Here is a 22,871-nt window from a genome sequence, read left to right as displayed (position 1 = left end):
ATCAAAATCTCATATCGAGTACTTTATTACAATAATAGATTACAATAAAGTGGCTGAAGGCCATCTCATGAGATAACTAACGAAGACTAGCGGAAGCTTCAAAGGTAAACGAGTCCATCCGACTCCAGGGCATATCATCGAGCGTAGATCGTAGCCTCACTCCTGGTCGGAAAAGTACTCTGCAACATGATACATTGCAGCCGTGTAGGTCAGCATATGGAATATGCCGGCAAGTCATCAAAGAGAGGGGCTGAAATAATAATCATCTATTCTACATGCATATATGGAAGGTGGGGCTATAAGTTTTCAGCGAAAAGCAAGTTTTCTCCTACATCAAGAGAGGGCTAAAAGCTAAATGTTACTACATTGTTGGTTGTTAACGAGATGGTTCCGCCAACCAATTCTCGTACCCGAGTTGTTGATAATTCCCACATCATTTTTAAATTGTGTTGAGAGTTCAGGAAAATTTCAATGCCTTCGGCTCAAGTTGTCCATGACCGTGGACACGGCTAATCGATTAGGTTTGGGTACTCTGCAGATTTTTGCACACGTTCCCCACAAGATTTGATCGCCTCCGGGTATATCCTCGCACTTCAGGGTTTTTGAAGACCGGATGATCAAAACATGATCTTTCAACGGGTCCCTCTGATCCCCTGTCGGTGCCCATCCAATCCTACCGTTCTTCTACATCTGCTAGCACCGCCTATCAAGAGTCGCCGCGTTGTCCAACCAAGCCAGAGCCCATAATGACTTGTGGCTGTGCAGGTAAGCCTTGGGTCTTGAAGCCTCCGTCCATCTCTTCGAGCCTGGGTGAAGCTTTCCGCAAGATGTCATGGCACTTCCCCATGCATCTCGGGTCGTCCACTGGTTTCTCCAGGGAGCCCATCTAAACCGTCCTTCACCCAGAGTTGCATTGCATCACGAGGTCTTGAAAAGTCTTGTCTTAACCGGTCTTGGTTATTAAATTATTCTCGCATCACTCGTGATAAACTCTCAACCAGAACCCCGTCTACACAAGCATAGCAATATAGAATTTGTCGTCCCGGGCCAAGTAACGGGGTTGTTGGGTGCCTAGCACATGATACTACAACAAGTAACCAAAATTTCCAAGTACCTACTCAGCATGCAATAGGGTGTTGAAGGGTAGAACTACAATGCATAAAACATAGGTAATACATGATCAAATGACATGCCTTGCTGATAGTTGTCATTATCAAGCGCTTCTAAGTAGCACGCTTCGCACTCCGGGTGATCTATCGATACAAACAAATACACACCATAAGCACTACAATCATTAGCAAGTAGAATAACATCACTAGCATAAACTACTATTGCATAAAGTCAAGAAATTCACTTCACCTAATCAAAACAGAATCTGTTTTTGATAAAACCCCAACTAAAATATTTAAAAAATAATGAAACTTAAACTACTGAAAGATATGATCACTAGGAAGCAGCAGCAAAAAGAATCAAATTAAAATATATTTTTAAACTCCTGGAATAAGCAAGACAAGATTTAAACTAAATCTGATCTAATTCAAATTTTCAAAATTCAAACATAGGCAAATAATATATTTTCGAAAACTACAAGAACATTGTGATCTACTGGAAAACGAATCAACCTCATTGGACCTCTAGATCAAAAGTTATAGGGAAAACAAAATTGAAACTCTCTCTGTTTTCTAACTAAAACAGGAAAAAGGAAAAAATTAGATCTAGTAAACAGGGGGTAGGTGGCAGCTCCTAATTGGCTCAGGTGGTGTGTGCTGCGGGGATAACTAGCAAACGGCCGATAACTAAACAAACCGCGTCGGCTAGTGTTAAGTGGGGAAGAAAACCAGTCGGTTTTTAACTAAAAATCGAAGGGGTACGCGGGTTATAATCTCAGGCGTTGATCTTTGATCTAACGGCTACAGGAGGTGGGGGTGCTCACCGTGGGTTGCAGGGGGTTTGGGTTGACTCCGGCGAGGCAGGAAGTGGTGGTCGACGGGGATGGGCCTCCGGCGAGCTCCAGCGGCGTCCGAGGTGTCGGGGAGGTTGCGGCGGGGCTCCGGCGTTGAGTGACGGCGTCGGGGAGTCGAGGGAGCGTCGGGGGCGAGCAGCAGGGAGGCTCCTGGCTTCGGTTTGCAGGCCGAACTCCGGCGAGGAGTGGGGTGTGTGGGGCGGCGAGGGGCGGTCTAGGGGGGAAATGGGGTGTGGTGGAGGCGGCGAACTCTCTGGTGGGGTTGATTGGTGCGGGGAGGCGAGGTGGTGGCCGGGGCGGGGTGGAGTCGTTTCCCTGGGGCTTTGCTCCGACGAGCGGCAGGGCAGGGGCGGCGATGGGTGGCTACGGGGGGGGCGAGGTGCGGAGGGGGCTATTTATATAGGGGAGAGGGGGGCTCTCGGGAGGGAAAGGAATCGGGGGCAGAGGGGGAAGGGGATCGGCTGAGGTGGGGAGGGAAGGGGATCAGGTGGCCGGCGTTGTAAGGAAGGGCATCGGCCCGAGGTGGAAGAAGGGGCGCTGGGAGATTGGATCGGTGAGGGGGCCCACTGCCAGAGAGAGGAGGGGCGAGGCTGAGAGGATCGGTGGCCGATCCGGATCCAACTCGGATCCGGGTGGGGGATTCGGCCCACGTGGCCTTAAATGTCGCTCGGGCGTTTTCCAAAAAAAACAGAGAAGGTTTCCTATTTTCTATTTACTTAAAAACAGAAAGTAAATCAAAGAAAAAGGTAAATAAATAAAATCTAAAAATAGTGATATTATATATCAAAATTTTCAGAAAAAAATCTCTACACGTTTGACATTTTTCCAAGGCCAAAATAAAAACTTAAAAAAAATGTTTTTTTTCAGAAAAACCCTAAAAGCTTTATTTTCTTTTGCAAATATTTTCTCAACAAGGTTTTGGTTTTCTAGGCTCAAAATATATCAAAAGTGCCCCTGGTTTTGGAGGGTCATATTCCTCCTCTCTTTCTTGCTTGCAAGAAATTGTTTCCCGACACTTCTTGCACGAAGAAAAATAGAAATGCAAAGAGGAAAATTTGAAAGAAATCAAATGCCAAATTTTATTTCAACCAACATGCATAGATGCTTAGCTACAATTGTAAAACATTCCAAATTAGGAAAATTTGGGAAGTTACAAGGGATGACACTCTTCCTGTCCATAGCTCGTGCGGTGTTTTGGGCACTGACTTGCTTGGTACTCTGTTGAGAATGTGAATGGCGGTTTTAAGCGCCTCCATCCACAATCCCAATGGCATGTCGGTGTAACTCATCATGTTGCGCACCATATCCATGAGGGTACGGTTACGCCTTTCAGCTACTCCATTTTGCTGAGGCTCGCCCGACATTGAATACTCAGCAATAATGCCAGTCTCCTGCTAGAACTTTGCAAAAGGTCCGGGGACTTGGCCATATGGCGTGTGTCGACCGTAGTACTCCCCCCACGGTCTGACCTCACGATCTTAATCTTTTTGTCAAGCTGATTTTGAACTTCAGCTTTGAATATCTTGAATTTATCCAATGCTTCATTTCTTTCTTTGATTGGATAAATGTACCCAAAGCGGGAGTAATCGTCTGTGAATGTTATGAAAAAATCATAACCATCCACACTTTTCACCGGAAACGGTCCACAAATATCAGTGTGGGTAATTTCTAGTGTTCCTGTGCTTCGGTTTGCACCTTCCTTTATATGTTTTACATATTTTCCTTTAATGCAATCTATGCATTGTTCTAAGTCAGAGCACTCCAACTTGGGAAGAATTTCTCTTTTGATTAATCTTTCTATTCTCCCCCTGGAAATATGGCCCAATCGACAGTGCCATAATTTCGAGGAGTCGTGAGTTCTCTTTCTTTTCTTTTTTTCGTTGTTCGACGAGGAACTTTGCACGTTCACATTATTTGCATAATTCACTTTTTCACGAAGTGATAACAGATAAAGCTCATTATGGAGGAAGGCATCGCCTACATAATCATTATTGTACCAAATGGTACATTTACCATGTCCAAAAAAGCATTGATAATTGTCTTTGTCTAAGCATGAAACACTTATTAAGTTCCTATTACATGAAGGCATGAATAGTACATCTCTAAGCAAAATCTTGAATCCTTCGGTTAGCTCCAAGGAGACGTCACCTACAGCTTCAACTTCTGCTTGGACACCATTTGTGACTTCAATACTTCTTTGTTTTCGGCACATGGTCCTCGTCGAACTGAACCCCTGTAAAGAGTTTGCAACATGAACAGTTGCTCCTGAGTCAATCCACCAAGTAGATTTTGAAAACTTTAAATACAAAGATTCATTTACAAAGGAAACAATATCGTTACCTCTCTTTGCCATGAAGGCCTTTAGCCAGGCAACACAATTCTTCTTGTAGTGCCATTTCTCCTTGCAGTACATACAAGTGTCCTTGTCTACTGGGATAGGCTTTTGGTGATAATGAGCGGGAGCTTTGCCATAATCTTTGCCATGTGGCTTTGAGGGAGAACCTTTGTTGGGTTGGAAAACCTTTCTTTTCCTTCACATAGTTCAGGGAGCCACCATGTGAATCTTTGATTCTCTCCTCTTCTTGTGAACACATGGCTATGACCTTTTCTATGTCCCATGTCTCGGGCTGCATGTTGTAGTTCACAACAAAGGTCTCAAATTCCTTAGGCAGCGAAGCCATGACCAGGTGGACGAGGAGAGCTGGTTTGATCTCTAGATCCGCATCCATGGGCTTGAGCTTGGCTGCCGTATTGCTCATCCGCAGGATGTCCTCCCTTATGCCATGGCCACCTCCAGTGTAGCTCTCTGTCACCAGTTGTTTTATCAACTGGGTGGCATAGGTCTTAGAAGAGCCAGTAAACTGACTCTTTATCTTGTTTAGCATCTCCTTTGCGGTAGGGCACTCTGCAATTGAGCCCACAATGGTGGTGTCAATTGTGTTCTTTACAAATGCCAAACATTTCTTGTTGGCATTTATCCACTTCCTGTTATTTATGGAGTATGACATCTCCTCTTTGCCACAATCCCATTTCTTTTTCTCCCAACTCTCATCATCATCAGCATCTCTGACTGGCTCTGGAGGTGAAACTGTTTGTGGTTCCTCCAGAACCTAATCCACCTCAGCAATGCAGAGAGCCATGTCAACCTTCTTCCTCCACTCACGGTAATTATCACCTCTGAGTGTAGGAACGTCCTTGAGGCAACTCATTAGGTGAAAACCTCCTGAAATCACAATTGAAGTGAGATCAGTACAACAATTATATGCATTAAATAACGTTGGTTAATATAATTATACAATTGCCTATGCAAATTAATCTACATTACCGTTGGGCAAATGTTAGAAATAAATGCATCTTTTGCAATATGCAACATGATCATGTTATAAACAACGTTGGTCGGAATAATAGCATGACCATATTTCATATTTCAGTTAGCAGCAGAAAACGTGAATTTTTAAAATTCATATACTTTTATCTTTACAGAAAAAATAGTTCTATCACTTAATAAAAAATTCGTGAGCTTCATTAATACTTTTATAAAGATCACGAACTTTTCTTTTTCTCAAAAAACTATTTTATTTCCAGAAACTTTTATTTTTATTTTCAGAAAAATAATATTACAATTGTATCTAAATTTACAGAAACTTTGAACATTTTATTTTTCTATTTTCTATGCATTTTTTATAGGAAAAACGCATAGAACAATCTTTGAATGTGCCTAAAATAGACAGAAACTTAAAAGTCCTTTAAAAAGAAAAGGCCAGCCTGGGCCTATGGGGCGAAATTCCTGTGCCCGTGGCCTGACTCCCGCCAGCCTCTGGCTTCCTTCGGCCTGGCGCCCTGTGGCCCGCACCAGCCTCTGTGCTTCGGCCTGAGGCCTCGCCTCCACTTTGGCCCAACTGGCCCGCGCCGACGGTAGGTTTTTGCCCCGGACCATTGGATCTAATTCTATGGCCGGGCGTGACTTACGCTTGGACAAAAGGGGAGCCGATAGGTTGGGGGGCAACCCTAATCCTCATTTCCCCCCCCCCCCCCCAGCCCGCCGCTCTCTTATCTCGTGGGGCAGCTCCTGCTGCCGCTCGCTTCTCTCGACGCCGCCACCGGCGCTCTCTCGCGCGGAGGCTTGCAGCCCCGCCGGAGGGTGCTAGGGATGGCCATCGGCCGTGGTGACCGAAGGTCCCACGCCCCGCGCGCCGGCTCTCCTCTCCCCTCCTGGCTCTCGCGGGCGGGCCGACGACGGTCTCTCGCACGGTGGCGTTCTGCCCCGTCGGAGAGTCCCGCGGCGGCGGCCTTTGGCGCGTCTCGCCACTTTCTTCCCCCGCGTTACAGCCACTGGAGTTTCTTTCCATGGCGTGCAGCGGTGGCCCCCTTCACTCCCCTTGCCGATGCGCGCGATCTCCTGAGGGAGAGCGCGCCGCTGTCAAGTGGTGTGTTGGGGTGCCTTTTGTCCCTGTCGAGAGGGGGCTTACATGTGTGCGACCTGGAAAGCAGCTCCGTTGCCATCCCCCTCGCCGGCTGCGCGTCCGCCGTGCGGTGAGCGCGTCGCCATCGAGGGATTTGGTGATGGAGTCCTTAGCCCCCGTGGGGTACTTTTGATTTTCTTTTTGTTTGCCTTTGTCGTATCTTTGCATGTTCCCCTCCTTCTTTTGTTTGTCTTTTTCGGATCGGATCCGATTTCTTTCTTTGTTTTCCTTTTGGATCTAGATCCGTTCTTTGCCTCCGAGGAGGTAGGTTCTTCTTCCCCACACCTCGGCTTGCCGATGCGTGTGGGGATCGAGAGGAACTAGCGCGGCCTTGCGGCGGCGCTTCTTTGCCGACGAGGCCCGAGGCCATCTTCACTGCTTTCAGGGAGGGGAAAATCTTTCTTTTTTGTTTCTTTCAACCGAAACACATCTTATCCTAGTGGCTTTGATACCATTGATGGATCCCCTGGATCGACTAGGGTAGATGAGTCAAGGTAGTTGCCGTAGGTTTACCTTGTCCCAACCTGCCCGAGCTCCCGCCGATCTCCATCAGTGCGATAGCGACGGCGGTGACGGAGAAGAAGGGTCTAGCGTGGGTGGAGCTTTCCATGAGCATCGCGCTAAACCTAGATCGGATAGGTCTGTAGGTAGAGGTGTGACGGCGACGAATATCGTAGTTTGTACCCCGGCACCCCCACCGTCCTTTTTATAGCGTGGGTCATAGGGGCCCACCAACCATAATGGGTTGGACGCCCCCGATCAGGGCGCATAGATCAAGGCCCGGTGGGTCGTTGGGCCCACACGGTTAGAGATCAACCTAACACTGTCAGCACGGGCTGTACCGGAACCTGGTGTGGTTGTTGCTGCCGGTGTCGGTGTGGCTGCTGAGCCGGGCCTTCCCGGAGAAGAAGTGGATCGCGCTTGTCAACGTGCCCGTCATCTCCTACGGCTTCGTCGGGATGCCGCCGGCCACGCCCACCAACATCGCCAGCTGGCTCGGCAGTGGCACCGTCTTCAACTTCTTTTCTTCAGGTACCGCAAGGGGTGGTGGCAGAAGTACAACTACGTGTTGTCGGCGGCGCTCGACGCCTCATCTTCTTCGCGCTCCAGAACGCGCACCACGACCTCAAGTCGTGGGGCACCGAGGTCGACCACTGCCCGCTCGCCACCTGGCCCACCGCGCCCGGCATCGTCGTCAAGGGCTGCCCGGTCTTCTGAGCACTGAGCTCGCCGGAGCATCGGACAGTGCCCGCCATGTATGTAGCTAGTAGCGATCATCGTCTGGATTGGTAGAGGAAGCCATGAATTCGGCCTCTCTTGTGTCCATTAAGCGACGCAACCGCTCGTCCTGAATCCCATTGTAAACATTGTGTGTGTGTGTGTGTGTGTTTTCTCCAAGGAAATCAAATGCCTGGCCTATATAAAATCATGTCGCTCTGAATATACTCATAGGAAAATCACACCCATCACTATTATCGTGATGATGAATCCACAAAGATATGATCAATGCAATGCAGCAAATAAATCAATCCACAAGGACACGGGAATACGCATAATTTGACACAACAGAATGATAAGAACAGAAGAGAGCATACTTATGCACCACACAATTGCACTATTCTCAACTGTCACCTATCATGCTATCAGCAGGAGAGTGACATGAGAAGGAGGCACATGTGGTCGTCTGTCGTTGGGCACGTCGGAGTGGATGGTTCAGAGCGGCAGCTCGAACACCTCGTCCCCTCTTGCGGCGATGTGCTTCCTACAGACCCACCCAATGTGGTAGTCGTCTCTGTACCGAACGCGCCACAGGCCAAACCTATGCGCAATGTCCATCCATGTCAGAACCCCTTACCCTCTCAAGAAATCCACGAGCCACTGCATGGCCGCTTTCATGTCCTCCCCCATGTCATTGGTGTCGTTGTTCCTCGCCCTTCCATACATCGCTGTCGCGCCTAGAGCCCCCACCGACGCGGCGCCGTACATGGCTGAGGACTCGAGCAGGTGCACCACCTCCCTGCTCAGGTCAGGGATCATCTCCCCCATCCCGAGTTCCTGACGATGAAATGTGCGCCGATCTTTAGGGCAAACGTCAGGAGCTTCATGAACTTGCTCATGTAGGGCAGCAGGGACTGCACCGCTTGGTTGTCCACCTGGATCAGGTCGCACCCGATCTGATCCTCCACCACACGCATCTCCCTTCGGAATTCGCACAGCATGTGCACCCGTAGGGATCGCATGCCGGGCAGGATTCTCGTGACCAGCTTCCTGGAGTAGTTGTCTAGGCTGACAAGATAGAACATCTGGGGCACTATGGTGGGTCTCTACCTCGCCAGCGGGGGGCGGATCCCGCGGGATCAGGGGCGGCCGATGGATCGAGGGGAGCGGCGGCGGCAGAGACCTGGCCCTCGTCGAACTGACGCGGGTTTGAAATACGGTCCGCCGATACGGGAGAGGCGAGACGTGGGCGGGGCAGAGAGATAGGGGGAGGAGAAGAGAGGGGCGGTTTTTTTCTGTATTTAATCAATCGGTTTATGAAGGAATGGAAAAAAACGATGGAACTGCTAGCGATGGCAGTGCTAGCGAGGGGATGTGTCGTGGTCGAACCATCACAACAGACGGCAAATCCTCCTTTAATAGTAGAGATTCCTGCAGACCCACCCAATGTGGATGGCGTCTCTGTACCGAACGCGCCACAGGCCAAACCTCTGCACAATGTACATCCCTGTCAGAAGCCCTTGCCCTCTCAAGAAATCCACGAGCCACTGCCTGGCCGCTTTCATGTCCTCCCCCATGACATTGGTGCCATTGTTTCTCGCCCTTCCATACATCGCTACCGCGCCTAGAGCCCGCATCGACGCGGCGTCGTACATGGCCGAGGAGTCGAATAGGTGCACCACCTCCCTGCTCAGGTCAGGGATCATCTCCCCCATCCCGAGTTCCCGATGATGAAATGCGCGCCAATCTTCAGGGCAAACGTCAGGAGCTTCACGAACTTGCTCATGTAGGGCAACAGGGACTGCACCGCTTGGTTGTCCACCTGGATCAGATCGCACCAGATCTGATCCTCCACCACATGCATCTCCCTTCGGAATTCGCACAACATGTGCACCCGTAGGGATCGCATGCCAGGCAGGATTCTCGTGACCAGCTTCCTGGAGCGGTTGTCTAGGCTGACAAGATAGAACATCTCGGGCACTATGGTGGGTCTCTACCTCGCCGGCGGGGAGCGGATCCCGCGGGATCATGCGCGGCCGATGGATCGAGGGGAGCGGCGGCGGCGGAAACCTGGCCCTCGTCGACCCGGCGCGGGTTTGAAATCCGGTCCGCCGATACGGGAGAGGCGAGACGTGGGCGAGGCAGAGAGATAGGGGGAGGAGAAGAGAGGGACGGTTTTTTTTCTGTATCTAATCGATCGGTTTATGAAGGGATGAAAAAATCGGTGGAACTGCTAGCGATGGCAGTGCTAGCGAGGGGATGGGTCGTGGTCGAACCATCACAACAGACGGCAAATCCTCCTTTAATAGTAGAGATTCCTGCAGACCCACCCAATGTGGATGGCGTCTCTGTACCGAACGCGCCACAGGCCAAACCTCTGCACAATGTACATCCCTGTCAGAAGCCCTTGCCCTCTCAAGAAATCCACGAGCCACTGCCTGGCCGCTTTCATGTCCTTCCCCATGACATTGGTGCCATTGTTTCTCGCCCTTCCATACATCGTTGTCGCGCCTAGAGCCCGCATCGACGCGGCGTCGTACATGGCTGAGGAGTCGAATAGGTGCACCACCTCCCTGCTCAGGTCAGGGATCATCTCCCCCATCCCGAGTTCCCGACGATGAAATGCGCGCCAATCTTCAGGGCAAACGTCAGGAGCTTCATTAACTTGCTCATGTAGGGCAGCAGGGACTGCACCGCTTGGTTGTCCACCTGGATCAGATCGCACCCGATCTGATCCTCCACCACATGCATCTCCCTTCGGAATTCGCACAGCATGTGCACCCGTAGGGATCGCATGCCAGGCAGGATTCTCGTGACCAGCTTCCTGGAGCGGTTGTCTAGGCTGACAAGATAGAACATCTCGGGCACTATGGTGGGTCTCTACCTCGCCGGTGGGGGGCGGATCCCGCGGGATCAGGCGTGGCCGATGGATCGAGGGGAGCGGCGGCGGCGGAAACCTGGCCCTCGTCGACCTGACGCGGGTTTCAAATCCGGTCCGCCGATACGGGAGAGGCGAGACGTGGGCGAGGCAGAGAGATAGGGGGAGGAGAAGAGAGGGACGGTTTTTTTTCTGTATCTAATCGATCGGTTTATGAAGGGATGAAAAAAATCGGTGGAAGTGCTAGCGATGGCAATGCTAGCGAGGGGATCTGTCATGATCGAACCATCACAACAAACGGCAGATCCTTCTTTAATAATAGAGATACAATCAGCATACGTGCTCAACCTTGTCGGGCTCAACCAGCCAACCGGCCCAGCGTGAGCGCTCTAGTATAACAGATTTCCAGCCCCTTCTCATACAGTTGATGGTGTTGCCTGGTGGTCAGGGCGCAGCCATTGCGTGCCGGAGGTTGCGGTTTGAGTCCTGCCGACACTGGATTATCCTTTTCTTTATTTCTTTCTTAAATTCCATGAAAAATTACAAACAAGTCTGTTTCGATATTGGAAATTCGTGAATAAAAAAATTGCTTAGTGAAGTCTTTTTTCCACAAAATAATGGGTATTTATATGATTACAGGTTTTTTGCGAAAAATATGCCATGCCAGCACCTGATCCACGGCAGAGGACCACATCTTCCCTGCAGCAGTAGAGTACCCTCGCAAGGAACGGCGCAGCCTCCCGAAACACCACCGCATTCCCATGTTTTCACAATTGCCAATAGCACAGGAGCGTGAAGGTGGCATACGAGGAGCCCCCCACAATTGCACTGACATCAAGGGCATGCAGGGGCCCCACGTGGCAGCTGGCACTGGTAACATCAACCCCCACCTTTCTTCAAAAGATGTGGGCAAAGGAACACCCGAAGATCAGATATATTATTATTTTTCGAACCGGGCTTCTCCCCTTATCCAAAGATCATATGATCCGCCGTCTCGAGTGCGTCCACGCAGACGGGGCATCCAGCACCGTCCGAGTCGACGATATACTTCCGCGGCAAGACATCGCACGTATGGACACGTCGTGACGGCGCACACGCCCCCAGACGAACTCAACGAAGGGCGCACGAAGGAGGCTGAAAAATATGGCGTCATTTTCTTTTACATTTCCCTTTTTCGAAATGACCCGTGAACGTCAAAGATTCAGAAATTTCGCAGCAGGTCATCTAACATACCACACATTATAAGCCGGGAAAACTCTTCCGTTTCATCTTCGTCTTGCCGTACGTGTACGTTGGTCACTGTAATTTTTGCTTTCATTCATGTACGTACAACACGAGCGGCGGTCCAGTAGCATCGATCTGCGTGGCTATCGGCGGCGGCGAAAGCAGCAGCAAGAGAAGGAACAGGAGGGGAGGCTAGGGAGCTTGCACGATGGAAGGTTAGGCAACTTTATGGCGCAGGCGCAAGTGCAGCACCTCTTGGGGACCCTGAATTTCGGCGCCTTGATGGTCCTCCACCAGCCGCACCACCGGCGCCGGCCGCCGTGGCCGGCCTGCTGCTGGTCGTGGCTCTTCTCCGAGTGGACGCGCTTCTTGAGCTCCGCCTTGGTCTTGCGCAGCCGCGCCTCGTACTCCTTCTTCCAGGCGGCGAACTGCCGCCTCAGCATCTTGAGCTCGTCGACGGACATGGTGCCCGGCTTCACCTCGGCCACCGCCTTCGCCGCGTGCTCGAACGCCTGGCTCTCCCGCGCGAACTCGGTCGCGAGGTGGTGGTCCGCGTGGCTCTTCTTTGAGCTCGAGCCAAGGACGGCGGCGACGACGGCGGGCTGCTGCTGCTGGGGCTTCACGGACGCCTCCTCCGCCGTCGTGGGCGCCGGAGCTTGCTCGGCCTGAGCAACGCCGTCGGACAAGGTCGGCTCCCGGCGGTGGCTGGTGGAACCGACGGATGCTCTGGCGGCGGCAGCAGCCTGGGACATGTGCAGCACGCTGATCTGACTCTGCAGCTCCTCCTCCACGGACTTCATCTTGGCCTCCCATTCCAAGAGCCGGGCCTCGTAGAGCTCCACCTGCTGCCTCAGCCCGGCGATCTCCTCCTCCTTGACCCGCACGTCGTCGTCCTTCTGCTTCGCCTCTTCCTCCGCCCGCACAGCCCTTCTCTCCAGCTCCAGCTCCACCTCGCGCCTCGCCGCCTCCTTCGCTTCTTCTTCTTCTCCCTGCCGTACGTCCATCCACAGGCGACAGGCCAAACCATTAGTTAGCCGATGGCATGCATGCATGCATGGCATCCGCGCGGCACGATGCTGAAATAGAGGTGGTGGAGTGGAGAGCACAAGGCGTACGTACCGGCGGTGGGGGGAGCGGGGCGAGCGGTGGGCGTTGACTCCACGGCGCGTTGGAGCCGGGCCTGGAAGGAGGCCGGACACGGATGGTGGGGCGCGTGGGCAGCGCCGGCGGCGGCTCCTCCTTGGGCTTGTCGTCGGGCTTGCCGATCCCTCTCTGCATGAGCGCGTCCAGCATCACCTCCATCGAGCTCAGCGCCGACGACAGGGAGGACGACGCCATCCGTCGCCGCCCACACGCACGCACGAATCAATATATATATATATATATATACAGTATATCTCAGGCCAATGCGCACCAAATACAATTGCAGCCGCTGGACCGCTCGATCAGCTCTGTTGCACCGGCGAGAAACGGACGTCGTCGTCGGCCTCCTTGGTAACAGTAACCTCGCCGGATCAGGGAGGGAGGGAGGGATTGCGGGGAGGAGCCGCGGCCGGAGAGAAGAGCCGGCCGCGGGGCACTAGCCAATTGCGGGCTCGCGCTGCATGGCGGGGGCGTTGGGTGCTTCTTTTCTCTAACATTTCTGGGTTGCACGCGCGTGCGCACGGTTTGGTGTCTGGGCTCTGCAGGTTGCCAAGGTCAGCCTTCAGTTGCAGGCATGGATGGTTCTCCGTGCCACCAGGAGATGGCCTTGCCAAATTTAGAAGGAAACGGTGAAGACTGATTGTCAAATCAAACAAGCCACCCGGAGTTGGACCTAGGGCGCAACATATAATGCCTTGACTAGGAAACGACACTTAGAAAGTGTCTGGGCACGGAAGTTACAGGGGAACATATGTATTGTCGCTACAACTGGCATTCATTCTAACAACATAGATGGATGAAATCATCTATGCAAATCAAAGTTACACAGGCTATACAAAGGAGCACCATCAAACTAAACTATATCTAAGAACCTTCCAAAACCCTTTCTGGTATAGTAGTAAATGTATTCAAAAAGCACTACCTGAAGAAAGCTATAACTATCATCAATCTAACTATTCGATTGTGCTCCTTCCAAGTTTCCAATTTACTTCTGGACTGCAACACGTGATGATACAACAGTACTCTAACAGAAGACTGGAAGTAATCGTTGGCTTTCAGTTTCAGGTGCTCCCATCACCATTTCTTCCACTCCATTTTGCAGCCAAGTAACTCAAAAACGCCTATGGAGAACATATCCCGACAGCTTGTACTATAACACTGTTCTTTTGTGCAAAACGTTTCATTTTTGTATTGCATATATGACTGATCACATGCAACATTAGAAGGCCATTTCCTGAAGAATTTTCAGTGTTGTTTGATGTACCTATAACAGTCAGATATGGAAAAGAAATTATTTTTCCAGACAAGGGTGGCATTCAGGGAAATTTATTGTTCGACGGAATGAAGGTAGCTCACCCATTCTAGATGTTGTGCTGTAATGCCAGATGTGTTCTTTGCATATATGCCGCCTAAGACCTTACCACAAGTTGAAGAAGTTGAATTACGACAATGTACACTCGTAAATACTTAATGGAAACTAATGTGCCCATTTCAAAGAAAATATATGTTTCATAAATTAGCATGATACCTTAGAAACTGTCTCGAGGAACATTCCAGGCCGGACAGGGTGTGCCTTGCGGCCCATTGCGTTTTCCTAATTTTCATGTGAACATGTGGAGTCAACAACAGTCTGGTTCAATGTACATTATGTGTGAATTTGTGATGATAGCAACTATCCAAGTTGTATCCAAGCCTTACCCTTCCAGATGTCCCAGCTGAAGGTTCCAGGTCAGAATTTGGTCCAGTATTTGTGCTTTCAGTGTTATCAGCACCTTCCTCTTTGCCATGCATAACATCGCTGATCATCTTCTCCACTGCTTTCCCTGGTTTGAGAGCGACCAGTTTGCTCAAGAAGTTCACCTGTTCGCCAGTATTGTTCATGAGGGTTACAAACAAAATAGATCAGCTCTTACACCACACCAAAGTAATAAAGTTTATTCCAAGTCTATCACTACACATGGTATTAAAGATTGCAACAATGTTATTTCAGGAGTACATATCTAAAATATACCTCTGCTTGAGGAAGGGTGTTGAGACCACGATCATTTCTTTCATCTAAAATGCCACCTCCCATCATATTTCGAGCTTCCTCTCTTACTATAACTAGTCTGGCCAGAAGTTTTCGATCCGGAATTGTGGGTCTGGTTTCCATTGACTGCAGCAAAATTAGCTCAAAAGATTGGGAAGCTATTTGTTGACATGGATATCCAAATAAATTAACTACTTCAAGAAGCACCCTTCCTAATGTTCTAATCATAAACAAGAAGTTAATGTTTCTAGTGAACCATGTCCGTTAATGTGTCTAGTAAATTATGTCTGTTAATGTTACAAAATTTCAAATATTAATTACAGATTCAGTTTGCCATCAATCCATCATCACCTATTGTAGTATCAATTCAGATGACATGTATTTAAAAAAAAAATAGAAATTGTATTTCATGTTTAGATAGGGAAAAATGATCTCATTTAGAACTGGAATTCTAAATGGCATTTGGATGAGGCTTTTCTTGTTCACCATCAATGTAAACTAAAATACCAGTCATTCATAGTATTTCTTAAAAGAAATTAATGAAGTACCAGAAAATGTGTAGTTCACAATGCTAGTGTTGATAATTGCACATAATGCACCATGCACAGTGTGTATCCCATGCAGAATACACACTAGTTCACAGGCTTAGTTTAGTCATTTGTTCATCATAACTTTTGGCAGCCATGGTCTCATAGCTATTAACCAGGGAAGCAGTTGTATACATTCAGAAAGAAAACTACACACGTTTAAGAACGGTCATGAGGCAACTGATAGGTGTGATCTGCACCAATTTGTAATGCAGTTACGTAAGGCTGTAAATATTCTGTCTTGAAGAGTACATACTGTTTTAGTTACATTGTATGTTCATTTAAGCCATATAACTAACGATCATAGTAATAAAGTAAATAACTACTCCCTCCGTTCCTAAATATAAGTCTTTTTAGAGATTTCACTAGGGGGCTACATACAAAGCAAAATGAACGAATCTATACTCTAAAGTATGTCTATATACATCCGTATATTGTCCCCTAATGAAACCTCTTAAAAGACTTATATTTAGGAACGGAGGGAGTATGTAGCAACAGGAGCTGATGTTCTGCAAGCCTACACCACTTGTGCTCCTTACAATTATATATGAACTAAAAATGAGTGAGAATCTAAGTACAGAAGTGTCAAGATCGCATATTCATCACGAATGAACACATGCTCTTCAACCTACCTCCAGCAGATCATCCGCCTGATTTGCAATGTCATTGAGATTTGCTCCTGGAATTTGACACTTCAGGCCTTTATCATTTTCAAAAACACCACCACCGGCAGCTACACGACGTAGTAGTTCATGTCTGCTCTCTTTCTTTTCAGTCTGACAAAGAAGTCCAACTACTTGAACCTGGTTTATAAAACGCGCAGACTCGTCAAACTGTGTAAATATGCACACAGAAATAAATAAATAATCGTGTACTCATGTAAGTATTACTACAGTAGAAGTAACACTCACATGCGGAGGGCATTTTTTCGTCAGATGGTCTAGCACCGTCTGCTTGACTACTTCAAGAAGAGAGTTACGCTGCCATTGTAAAACTGGTATGTAAGGGAAGTGGAGAAAGCTTGTAAAGACGGAGAAAAGCAATATACATGTAACAGGATAGTGCTCCAGCTCATAACAGTGCCACAAATATCTTTCATGGACCCCATCTACATCAAATTGCAGTAAAGCATTTTCAGGGATATCTTCAAGAACTTAACACATAGCCAGATAAGGCCCATGGTCAATTGGAAATGAGTATCATTGTAAAATTAAGGTGCTAGACCAGCAAGCATGTCTCGTAACAGTTCTTGTGCACTTCAGAATTACCCTGCTGGCCAATTTCCACAAAGCATTCTCAGTGATATCTCCCAGAATAACTAGATAACTGTTAAATGATGCTAATTAGCGATTTAACATGGGTACATACATACAGCTTAATGCTTTATCATCCGTTGCACAATCATAATTGGAGACGGATAAATCAATAGTGCATCATTTTGGTACCACAATATGGCAAAGCCAACACGGCCAATTTTTCATTTGTGATGCTAAATGATCTCTGACGGAATGTTCATTCAGAGAAGATAGATGCAGGTCAATGATGTAGAATGCTGAGTTGGGTGAGGGAAGTCCCAAGCTACCTCATCATCACCATCCTTCTGCGCGAGCTGTATCATGTAATCGAGTGCCATTAGAAAACCAGACTCCATCTCATCAACCCTATTCCCAATGACTCCCTGAGCCACCAGCTCCACAGCCACCGGTGCAAACGCACCATCCATCTCCATGTCTTCCATCTACAACACCACTAGTATACATAAAGGGCAACAAAAATACAGTGTTGCAACTGTAGAACCATGACAGGCAGCAAATTCAACAATTGGGCCACGGCATGAAGCATACTGAGATAAATACGAGTCACCATTCAAGATTCATCCATTCATCATGGTTCAACAATTTAAATTTTAACACAACATATAACTGAGTCCTATTAACCAAATGTAACATAACACATTTGATGACAAAATTAACATTGAAATGAGCTGACCGAACGGTTAAAATGTGCCAATTCATCTAAAAGAAAACCAAGAGATGGTATCTCCCCTAATAATAAAGCGCGCAGCGCTTCTGTCGTCCGTCGTCGGTCATTTTGCAGAAAAACCCTCGCAGTTTCAGGTAATTAACCCGCAGTCCAATTTTAAGTCAGAACGAACCGTTTTCTGTCATTTTGCACAAAAGCCCTCACAGTTTTAGATAATCAACCCACGGTCCATCTTGTAGTCACAGCCGAACCGTTTTTTTCATTTTTCAAAAAACTCCCTGATGTTTCAGGTAATCAACCCGCCGTCCTTATTTAAGTCAGCCGAAACGTTTTTTTGTTTTAACAAAAAAAAACCTCACTTTTCAGTTAATCAATCCATATTTTATCTAAAACAAAATTATCCATATCTTTTAAACCGTAACTCCGATTTTAACATGTTATATATGAAATTTGATTGAAAAAATGTGTAGAATCTAAATAGGATGTTATTTTTAGCTGTTGAATACTTCTTAAATATTATTTTTGGTGCAAACTTAATCTGTAGTGCATGGTCCTTTTTTTTCTCTCTTTCCGGCGACCATACGAATTGCAATAAATATCCATTAAATTAAAACTAAATTGAGAGGAAAGAAAACATCGTTAACCACACATGCACACCTTTGGAAAATCTTGTGGGGAGAAACAACATATTTCTCATCTTATTCCGAGTGATTGTACATTCAAACGCGTTTTCGTTGTGTGAGCACTGAGGCCATCGTCGGCAACACAAATGTGATGCCATATGAAAATATATTGCGTTCAAAGCGTGTGTTATTTTCTCTTCCGCTGCAACGCACGGGTTTTTTTGCTAGTTGTTCATAAATAGTACTCCCTCTGTCCCAATATTCTTGTCTTAAATTTGTCTATATATGAATGTATCTAGTCACGTTTTAGTATCAAGATACATCCATTTTTAGATAAATTTAAGACAAGAATTTTGGGACGGAGGGAGTACATGACTTACTAGAAAACATGCAGTAAAAAGAATTCAAACTTTGAATACTAACATAAAAAATCTCTTCAGATCGTTATTCGTAATTCTTCAGCTCGTAAATACTGGTAAGGTTAATATAATAATATCATTAAATTTGTCATGGACAGTAGTTTATATAATATTATAGAATTCCATAATCTTTTAAATAATATATGCGCACAAAAAGTACTCCTTCCGTCCCAAAATAAGTGTCTTGAGGTTAGTACTATAATTTTGTATTAGAGCTGGTATAAAGTTAAGGCACTTATTTTGAGACGGAGGAAGTAATTGTTAAAGACACCTGGAGAGCGCGCCATCTCAATGTCTAAAAACTTGTATATTTCAAAATGGAAAGACTACAGTTTACCACCCAACAAGAGCTGAGCACATTTCAACAGTAGATAATAGGTCAGATAAAATAAAACAAACTAATCACCCAATAGCTCGACAATCATAGTAACTGCCGTTTCCATAGTCCTTCGTGACAGCATCCACAAACCACGACAGAAGTTGCCATTTCATGGAAGTGTTCTAAAAGACGAAGACTGAAACTAAACTAAACAAAAGCTAGGAAGATAAGCAGAGAGGTGACGGAATATTGTACCAGCGTGAGCATCTCCTGGAGCACGGAGGCAACCTGCTCGCCGCCGCGGAGGAGGGCGTCGCACTCTGTTGGGTCCCACTTAGCGGGGTCGTCCCCAAGCGGGGACGGCGAGGCGATGGGGAGGGGCACCTTGGGGTTCGCGCCGAGGCAGACGACGAGGGTGGAACGGGAGGGGCCCCGCGGGCTGAGGCGGGAGGCGGCGGGCCTGCGTGGCAGGCAGGGGAGCACGGCGGTGGGAGGGGCGAGGGACAGGGAGAGAGCCGCCATGGCTTTGCTCTGCTCGGGCTGCGGAGAGGGGAGAGAGGACAGGATAGGTGGCAGACACGGGGGGAAGATGCGATGGGTTTCTTCCTTCCCGGTTTTTTGAAAAATGCTACACCTACAAAGCCTTACGTAAACATTTTACGTACAAACTGATGTGTAAGATTGTGATTAGTAGGGATGAGGGGCCCCATCCCCACTGAAAATCAAGGGGGAGAGAAGAGTTAGTTTGAAAGGTTAAGTAAACCTTTGTAAGTTTTTGTAGGTCTAGCATTTTTGCCTGATCACTACCATGTACACATGCCAACTCCAAACATTTTTATGACAAATTTAATAATATACAATTTTAAAGCGTGTTTAGAACAACTTCAACGAGCCGTCCATTTCATCATCCGCCGTCTGTTTGGGTCCGTGCGAACAAAAGTGATGGTCCAATACGTCGACCCATTGCCAAAACGCGTTTGTGCCGACCCATTTCCGGCCCAAATTTGGGACTGAAATACGTCAGCACGGACGCGCGCGCCTTCTCGCTGTCCGTCCCAACCACCGGCGGTCAACTTAATTTATGACTGCCACCTTCTACGGGTTCACGCGTCAGCGACCGCGGTCGGTCTTTTTTAATCTGATTGTGCGGTGGGGTTCGGCCTCATCTGCTTCCAGAACCCCATATCCTCATCTCACCACCTCGTCGGCGACCAAACCCTAGCCAGCAGCCATGGCCGGCTCCTTCCAAAACAAGGGCAAGTCCCCTATCTACCCCTGCATGATCTCCCCGCCGACATCTTCCCGCCGGCCTCGCGAGCGTGTCACCGTCCCCGTGCACCAAGCGTGGTGGCACTGGGAGCATCGCGTCCCGCTGTCGTACCCGGATGTCACCCTCCGGCACCACTGGCATGTGGATCCGGAGAGGATCCCAGTGCCGGCCGTGTCGCGGTCGACGCGGATGCACGCGGAGGAGGTGAGTCGCGGCTGGCGGCTGCTGACGCCGAAGCAGCGGCTCAACCCTGTGTACACGGCCGACTCTCCCCACTGGGAGGTCTGGTTCGCGGTCGAGAACGAGGAGCAGCGTCGGCGCGGTGTGCGCAACATGCAGCCAGGAGGCCCTCCGTCGCCCCCGCTTGTCGTTAGCGACGAGGACCAGGAGGCAGAGGCCGCCTACCAGGCGGCGCTGGCAGCCGCACTCCGCGAGAACAAGGAGGAAGAGCAGCACAAGGCCGAGGAGGAGGACGCGACATCCGAGGCGCAGCTTGCGAAGGCCATCGCGCTATCCGCCGCCGGTGACTGCATCGTGCCCCCTCCGCCGAAGACCAAGCTCATGGAGCCGCAGCGTGAGGTCTACCAGTGGACCGGCTACCTCCACGAGTGGGTCAGTGTAGCGACGTGTTTTTCAAAAAATAATTTCTAGAAAACATGTCTTTGTGTTTACCAGTGTTGTTAGCTGGTAGACTCTTACTTGATACAGGATATCCAAGCAAATTACAAAATCTGGGTTACAAGACCATGAACGTCTACTAGGTTGAACAAAAGTCTGAGGTTGACGGTGAAGCGACTCGAGGAATCTCCAGTGCCCATGGGACTCCATTCCCACAGGAACAGCTGACCTAGATAAACTCCTATCTCACAAGGCTGCTATCCTTGACTCCTAGGTTCCGGGGTTGACGGCATCATGCTCCTTTCCAAACGCAATCTGGCCAAGACAATAGCCAGGGACAAGCCAGTGAGTACTTTGAATGTACTCGCAAACATCAAGAAAACAAACACGTTAAGCAGGTGAGATGCATGCAAATTCCACTAAAAATTATATCATGCCATTAGAGTTTAATTCATGGATGCATTCATCAAGATATGCAATGTTTCCACCAATGTCTTATAAACCAGCAAGGATGGTAATACGAAATAAGTAATAATATGCGTGCCGCAGTCGGGCGTCTGAGCGACATCACATAAAGCGCTTATAAGAAATAATAAGCATGCCACAGTCGGGCGTCTGAGTGACACCACATAAAGGGCTTATAAGAAATAATAAGCATGTCACAGTCGGGCGTTTGAGCGACACCACATAAAGGACTTATATGAAACAATAAACATGCCACAATCGGGCGTCTAAGCGACACCATATAAAGGGCTTATAAGAAATAATAGTAAATATTGAATATCCAGGAGGTAGAACCGTCCCAGGGATATCCAACAACATAATCATAGGGGTTAGTCCAGAGTATTAATCATAATATGATCATGTCCCACATCATCATATGATTTTCCTCATCCATTATTATTATCGTCGTTTATACTCCAAAGACCGACTCTACGACCGACACTTGACTCGTCAAACAACGTCCTTGACCGGGGACATGGCTACTCGAATAGTTTTGGCTCTGCAGAGGGTGTACTCTTTACCCACAGCTCACGGTTTCTGATAGTCGACAAGACTAATCCCACGTACGACATTTTAGAAGCGGACACTCACAATCAGCACACACCGGTTTTCCTTCGCGAAGCCCGGCTTCACCCGGACTACGCTGCCAAGGCAAAACCATAAGACGGGGAGGCTCCGACCTCGACTTGCATGGGATCAAAAATTTATACCGCGCACTCACTGGGAAGGGCCATTCCCTCCCGGTCCCAGACCGGGAACACCCAAGCCCCCCTGACCAGATGACTGGATTTATTCCAGGGCCATGGATACCTTCATACCGGCCCCTCTACTTGGTGTGTGACTGATAATAGGTCTACAACTGACTTTACCGAATCCATTATCCAGGAAACTGTTGTTGGAAATATGCCCTAGAGGCAATAATAAATTAGTTATTATTATATTTCTTAGTTCATGATAATCGTTTATTATCCATGCTATAATTGTATTGATTGGAAACACAATACTTGTGTGGATACATAGACAAAACACTGTCCCTAGTAAGCCTCTAGTTGACTAGCTCGTTAATCAAAGATGGTCAAGGTTTCCTGGCCATAGGCAAGTGTTGTCACTTGATAACGGGATCACATCATTAGGAGAATCATGTGATGGACTAGACCCAAACTAATAGACGTAGCATGTTGATCGTGTCATTTTGTTGCTACTGTTTTCTGCGTGTCAAGTATTTATTCCTATGACCATGAGATCATATAACTCACTGACACCGGAGGAATGCTTTGTGTGTATCAAACGTCGCAACGTAACTGGGTGACTATAAAGATGCTCTACAGGTATCTCCGAAGGTGTTAGTTGAGTTAGTATGGATCAAGACTGGGATTTGTCACTCCGTGTGAACGGAGAGGTATCTCGGGGCCCACTCGGTAATACAACATCATACACAAGCCTTGCAAGCAATGTAACTTAGTGTAAGTTGCGGGATCTTGTATTACGGAACGAGTAAAGAGACTTGCCGGTAAACGAGATTGAAATAGGTATGCGGATACTGACGATCGAATCTCGGGCAAGTAACATACCGAAGGACAAAGGGAATGACATACGGGATTATATGAATCCTTGGCACTGAGGTTCAAAC

The 22,871-nt window shown here is 48.2% G+C and overlaps 3 protein-coding genes across 3 annotated transcripts; all 3 read right to left on the bottom strand.

Moving 5' to 3' along the window:
- Positions 1 to 3,924: 3,924 nt before the first annotated feature.
- LOC123398288 lies at positions 3,925 to 5,182 on the bottom strand. The gene is made up of 2 exons (XM_045092768.1): positions 4,304 to 5,182; positions 3,925 to 4,196 (listed from the first exon to the last, which is right to left on the bottom strand). The coding sequence occupies exons 1-2, from the start codon at positions 4,969 to 4,971 to the stop codon at positions 4,112 to 4,114; spliced, it is 753 nt and encodes a 250-aa protein (XP_044948703.1). The 5' UTR covers positions 4,972 to 5,182; the 3' UTR covers positions 3,925 to 4,111.
- A 6,632-nt stretch (positions 5,183 to 11,814) lies between these two features.
- On the bottom strand, positions 11,815 to 13,444 carry LOC123398247 (myosin-2-like). The gene is made up of 2 exons (XM_045092740.1): positions 12,866 to 13,444; positions 11,815 to 12,735 (listed from the first exon to the last, which is right to left on the bottom strand). Exons 1-2 carry the CDS (start codon positions 13,082 to 13,084, stop codon positions 11,890 to 11,892), a joined length of 1,065 nt encoding a protein of 354 aa, XP_044948675.1. The 5' UTR covers positions 13,085 to 13,444; the 3' UTR covers positions 11,815 to 11,889.
- A 201-nt stretch (positions 13,445 to 13,645) lies between these two features.
- On the bottom strand, positions 13,646 to 19,417 carry LOC123398246 (protein PEP-RELATED DEVELOPMENT ARRESTED 1 homolog, chloroplastic). Its single transcript, XM_045092739.1, has 9 exons — positions 19,105 to 19,417; positions 17,088 to 17,243; positions 16,417 to 16,485; positions 16,138 to 16,308; positions 14,901 to 15,044; positions 14,588 to 14,749; positions 14,418 to 14,483; positions 14,246 to 14,305; positions 13,646 to 14,153 (listed from the first exon to the last, which is right to left on the bottom strand). The coding sequence occupies exons 1-9, from the start codon at positions 19,369 to 19,371 to the stop codon at positions 14,109 to 14,111; spliced, it is 1,140 nt and encodes a 379-aa protein (XP_044948674.1). The 5' UTR covers positions 19,372 to 19,417; the 3' UTR covers positions 13,646 to 14,108.
- Positions 19,418 to 22,871: the final 3,454 nt, after the last annotated feature.

The sequence above is a fragment of the Hordeum vulgare genome, chromosome 5H (assembly GCF_904849725.1).
Source record: "Hordeum vulgare subsp. vulgare chromosome 5H, MorexV3_pseudomolecules_assembly, whole genome shotgun sequence".
NCBI classification, from domain to species: domain Eukaryota; kingdom Viridiplantae; phylum Streptophyta; class Magnoliopsida; order Poales; family Poaceae; genus Hordeum; species Hordeum vulgare.
This window is presented reverse-complemented; position numbering and strand designations above follow the sequence as displayed.

Coding starts and splice junctions, on each gene's coding strand:
- LOC123398288 (XM_045092768.1), bottom strand. CDS start 4,971: ATGTCATACTCCATAAATAACAGGAAGTGGATAAATGCCAACAAGAAA. Junction 4,197..4,303: donor GGCCTTCATGGCAAAGAGAG/GTAACGATATTG, acceptor AACTCTTTACAG/GGGTTCAGTTCGACGAGGAC.
- LOC123398247 (XM_045092740.1), bottom strand. CDS start 13,084: ATGGCGTCGTCCTCCCTGTCGTCGGCGCTGAGCTCGATGGAGGTGATG. Junction 12,736..12,865: donor CCCCGCTCCCCCCACCGCCG/GTACGTACGCCT, acceptor GACGTACGGCAG/GGAGAAGAAGAAGAAGCGAA.
- LOC123398246 (XM_045092739.1), bottom strand. CDS start 19,371: ATGGCGGCTCTCTCCCTGTCCCTCGCCCCTCCCACCGCCGTGCTCCCC. Junction 15,045..16,137: donor AGGCGGATGATCTGCTGGAG/GTAGGTTGAAGA, acceptor ATTTTGCTGCAG/TCAATGGAAACCAGACCCAC. Junction 14,750..14,900: donor ACACCCTTCCTCAAGCAGAG/GTATATTTTAGA, acceptor ACTGGCGAACAG/GTGAACTTCTTGAGCAAACT.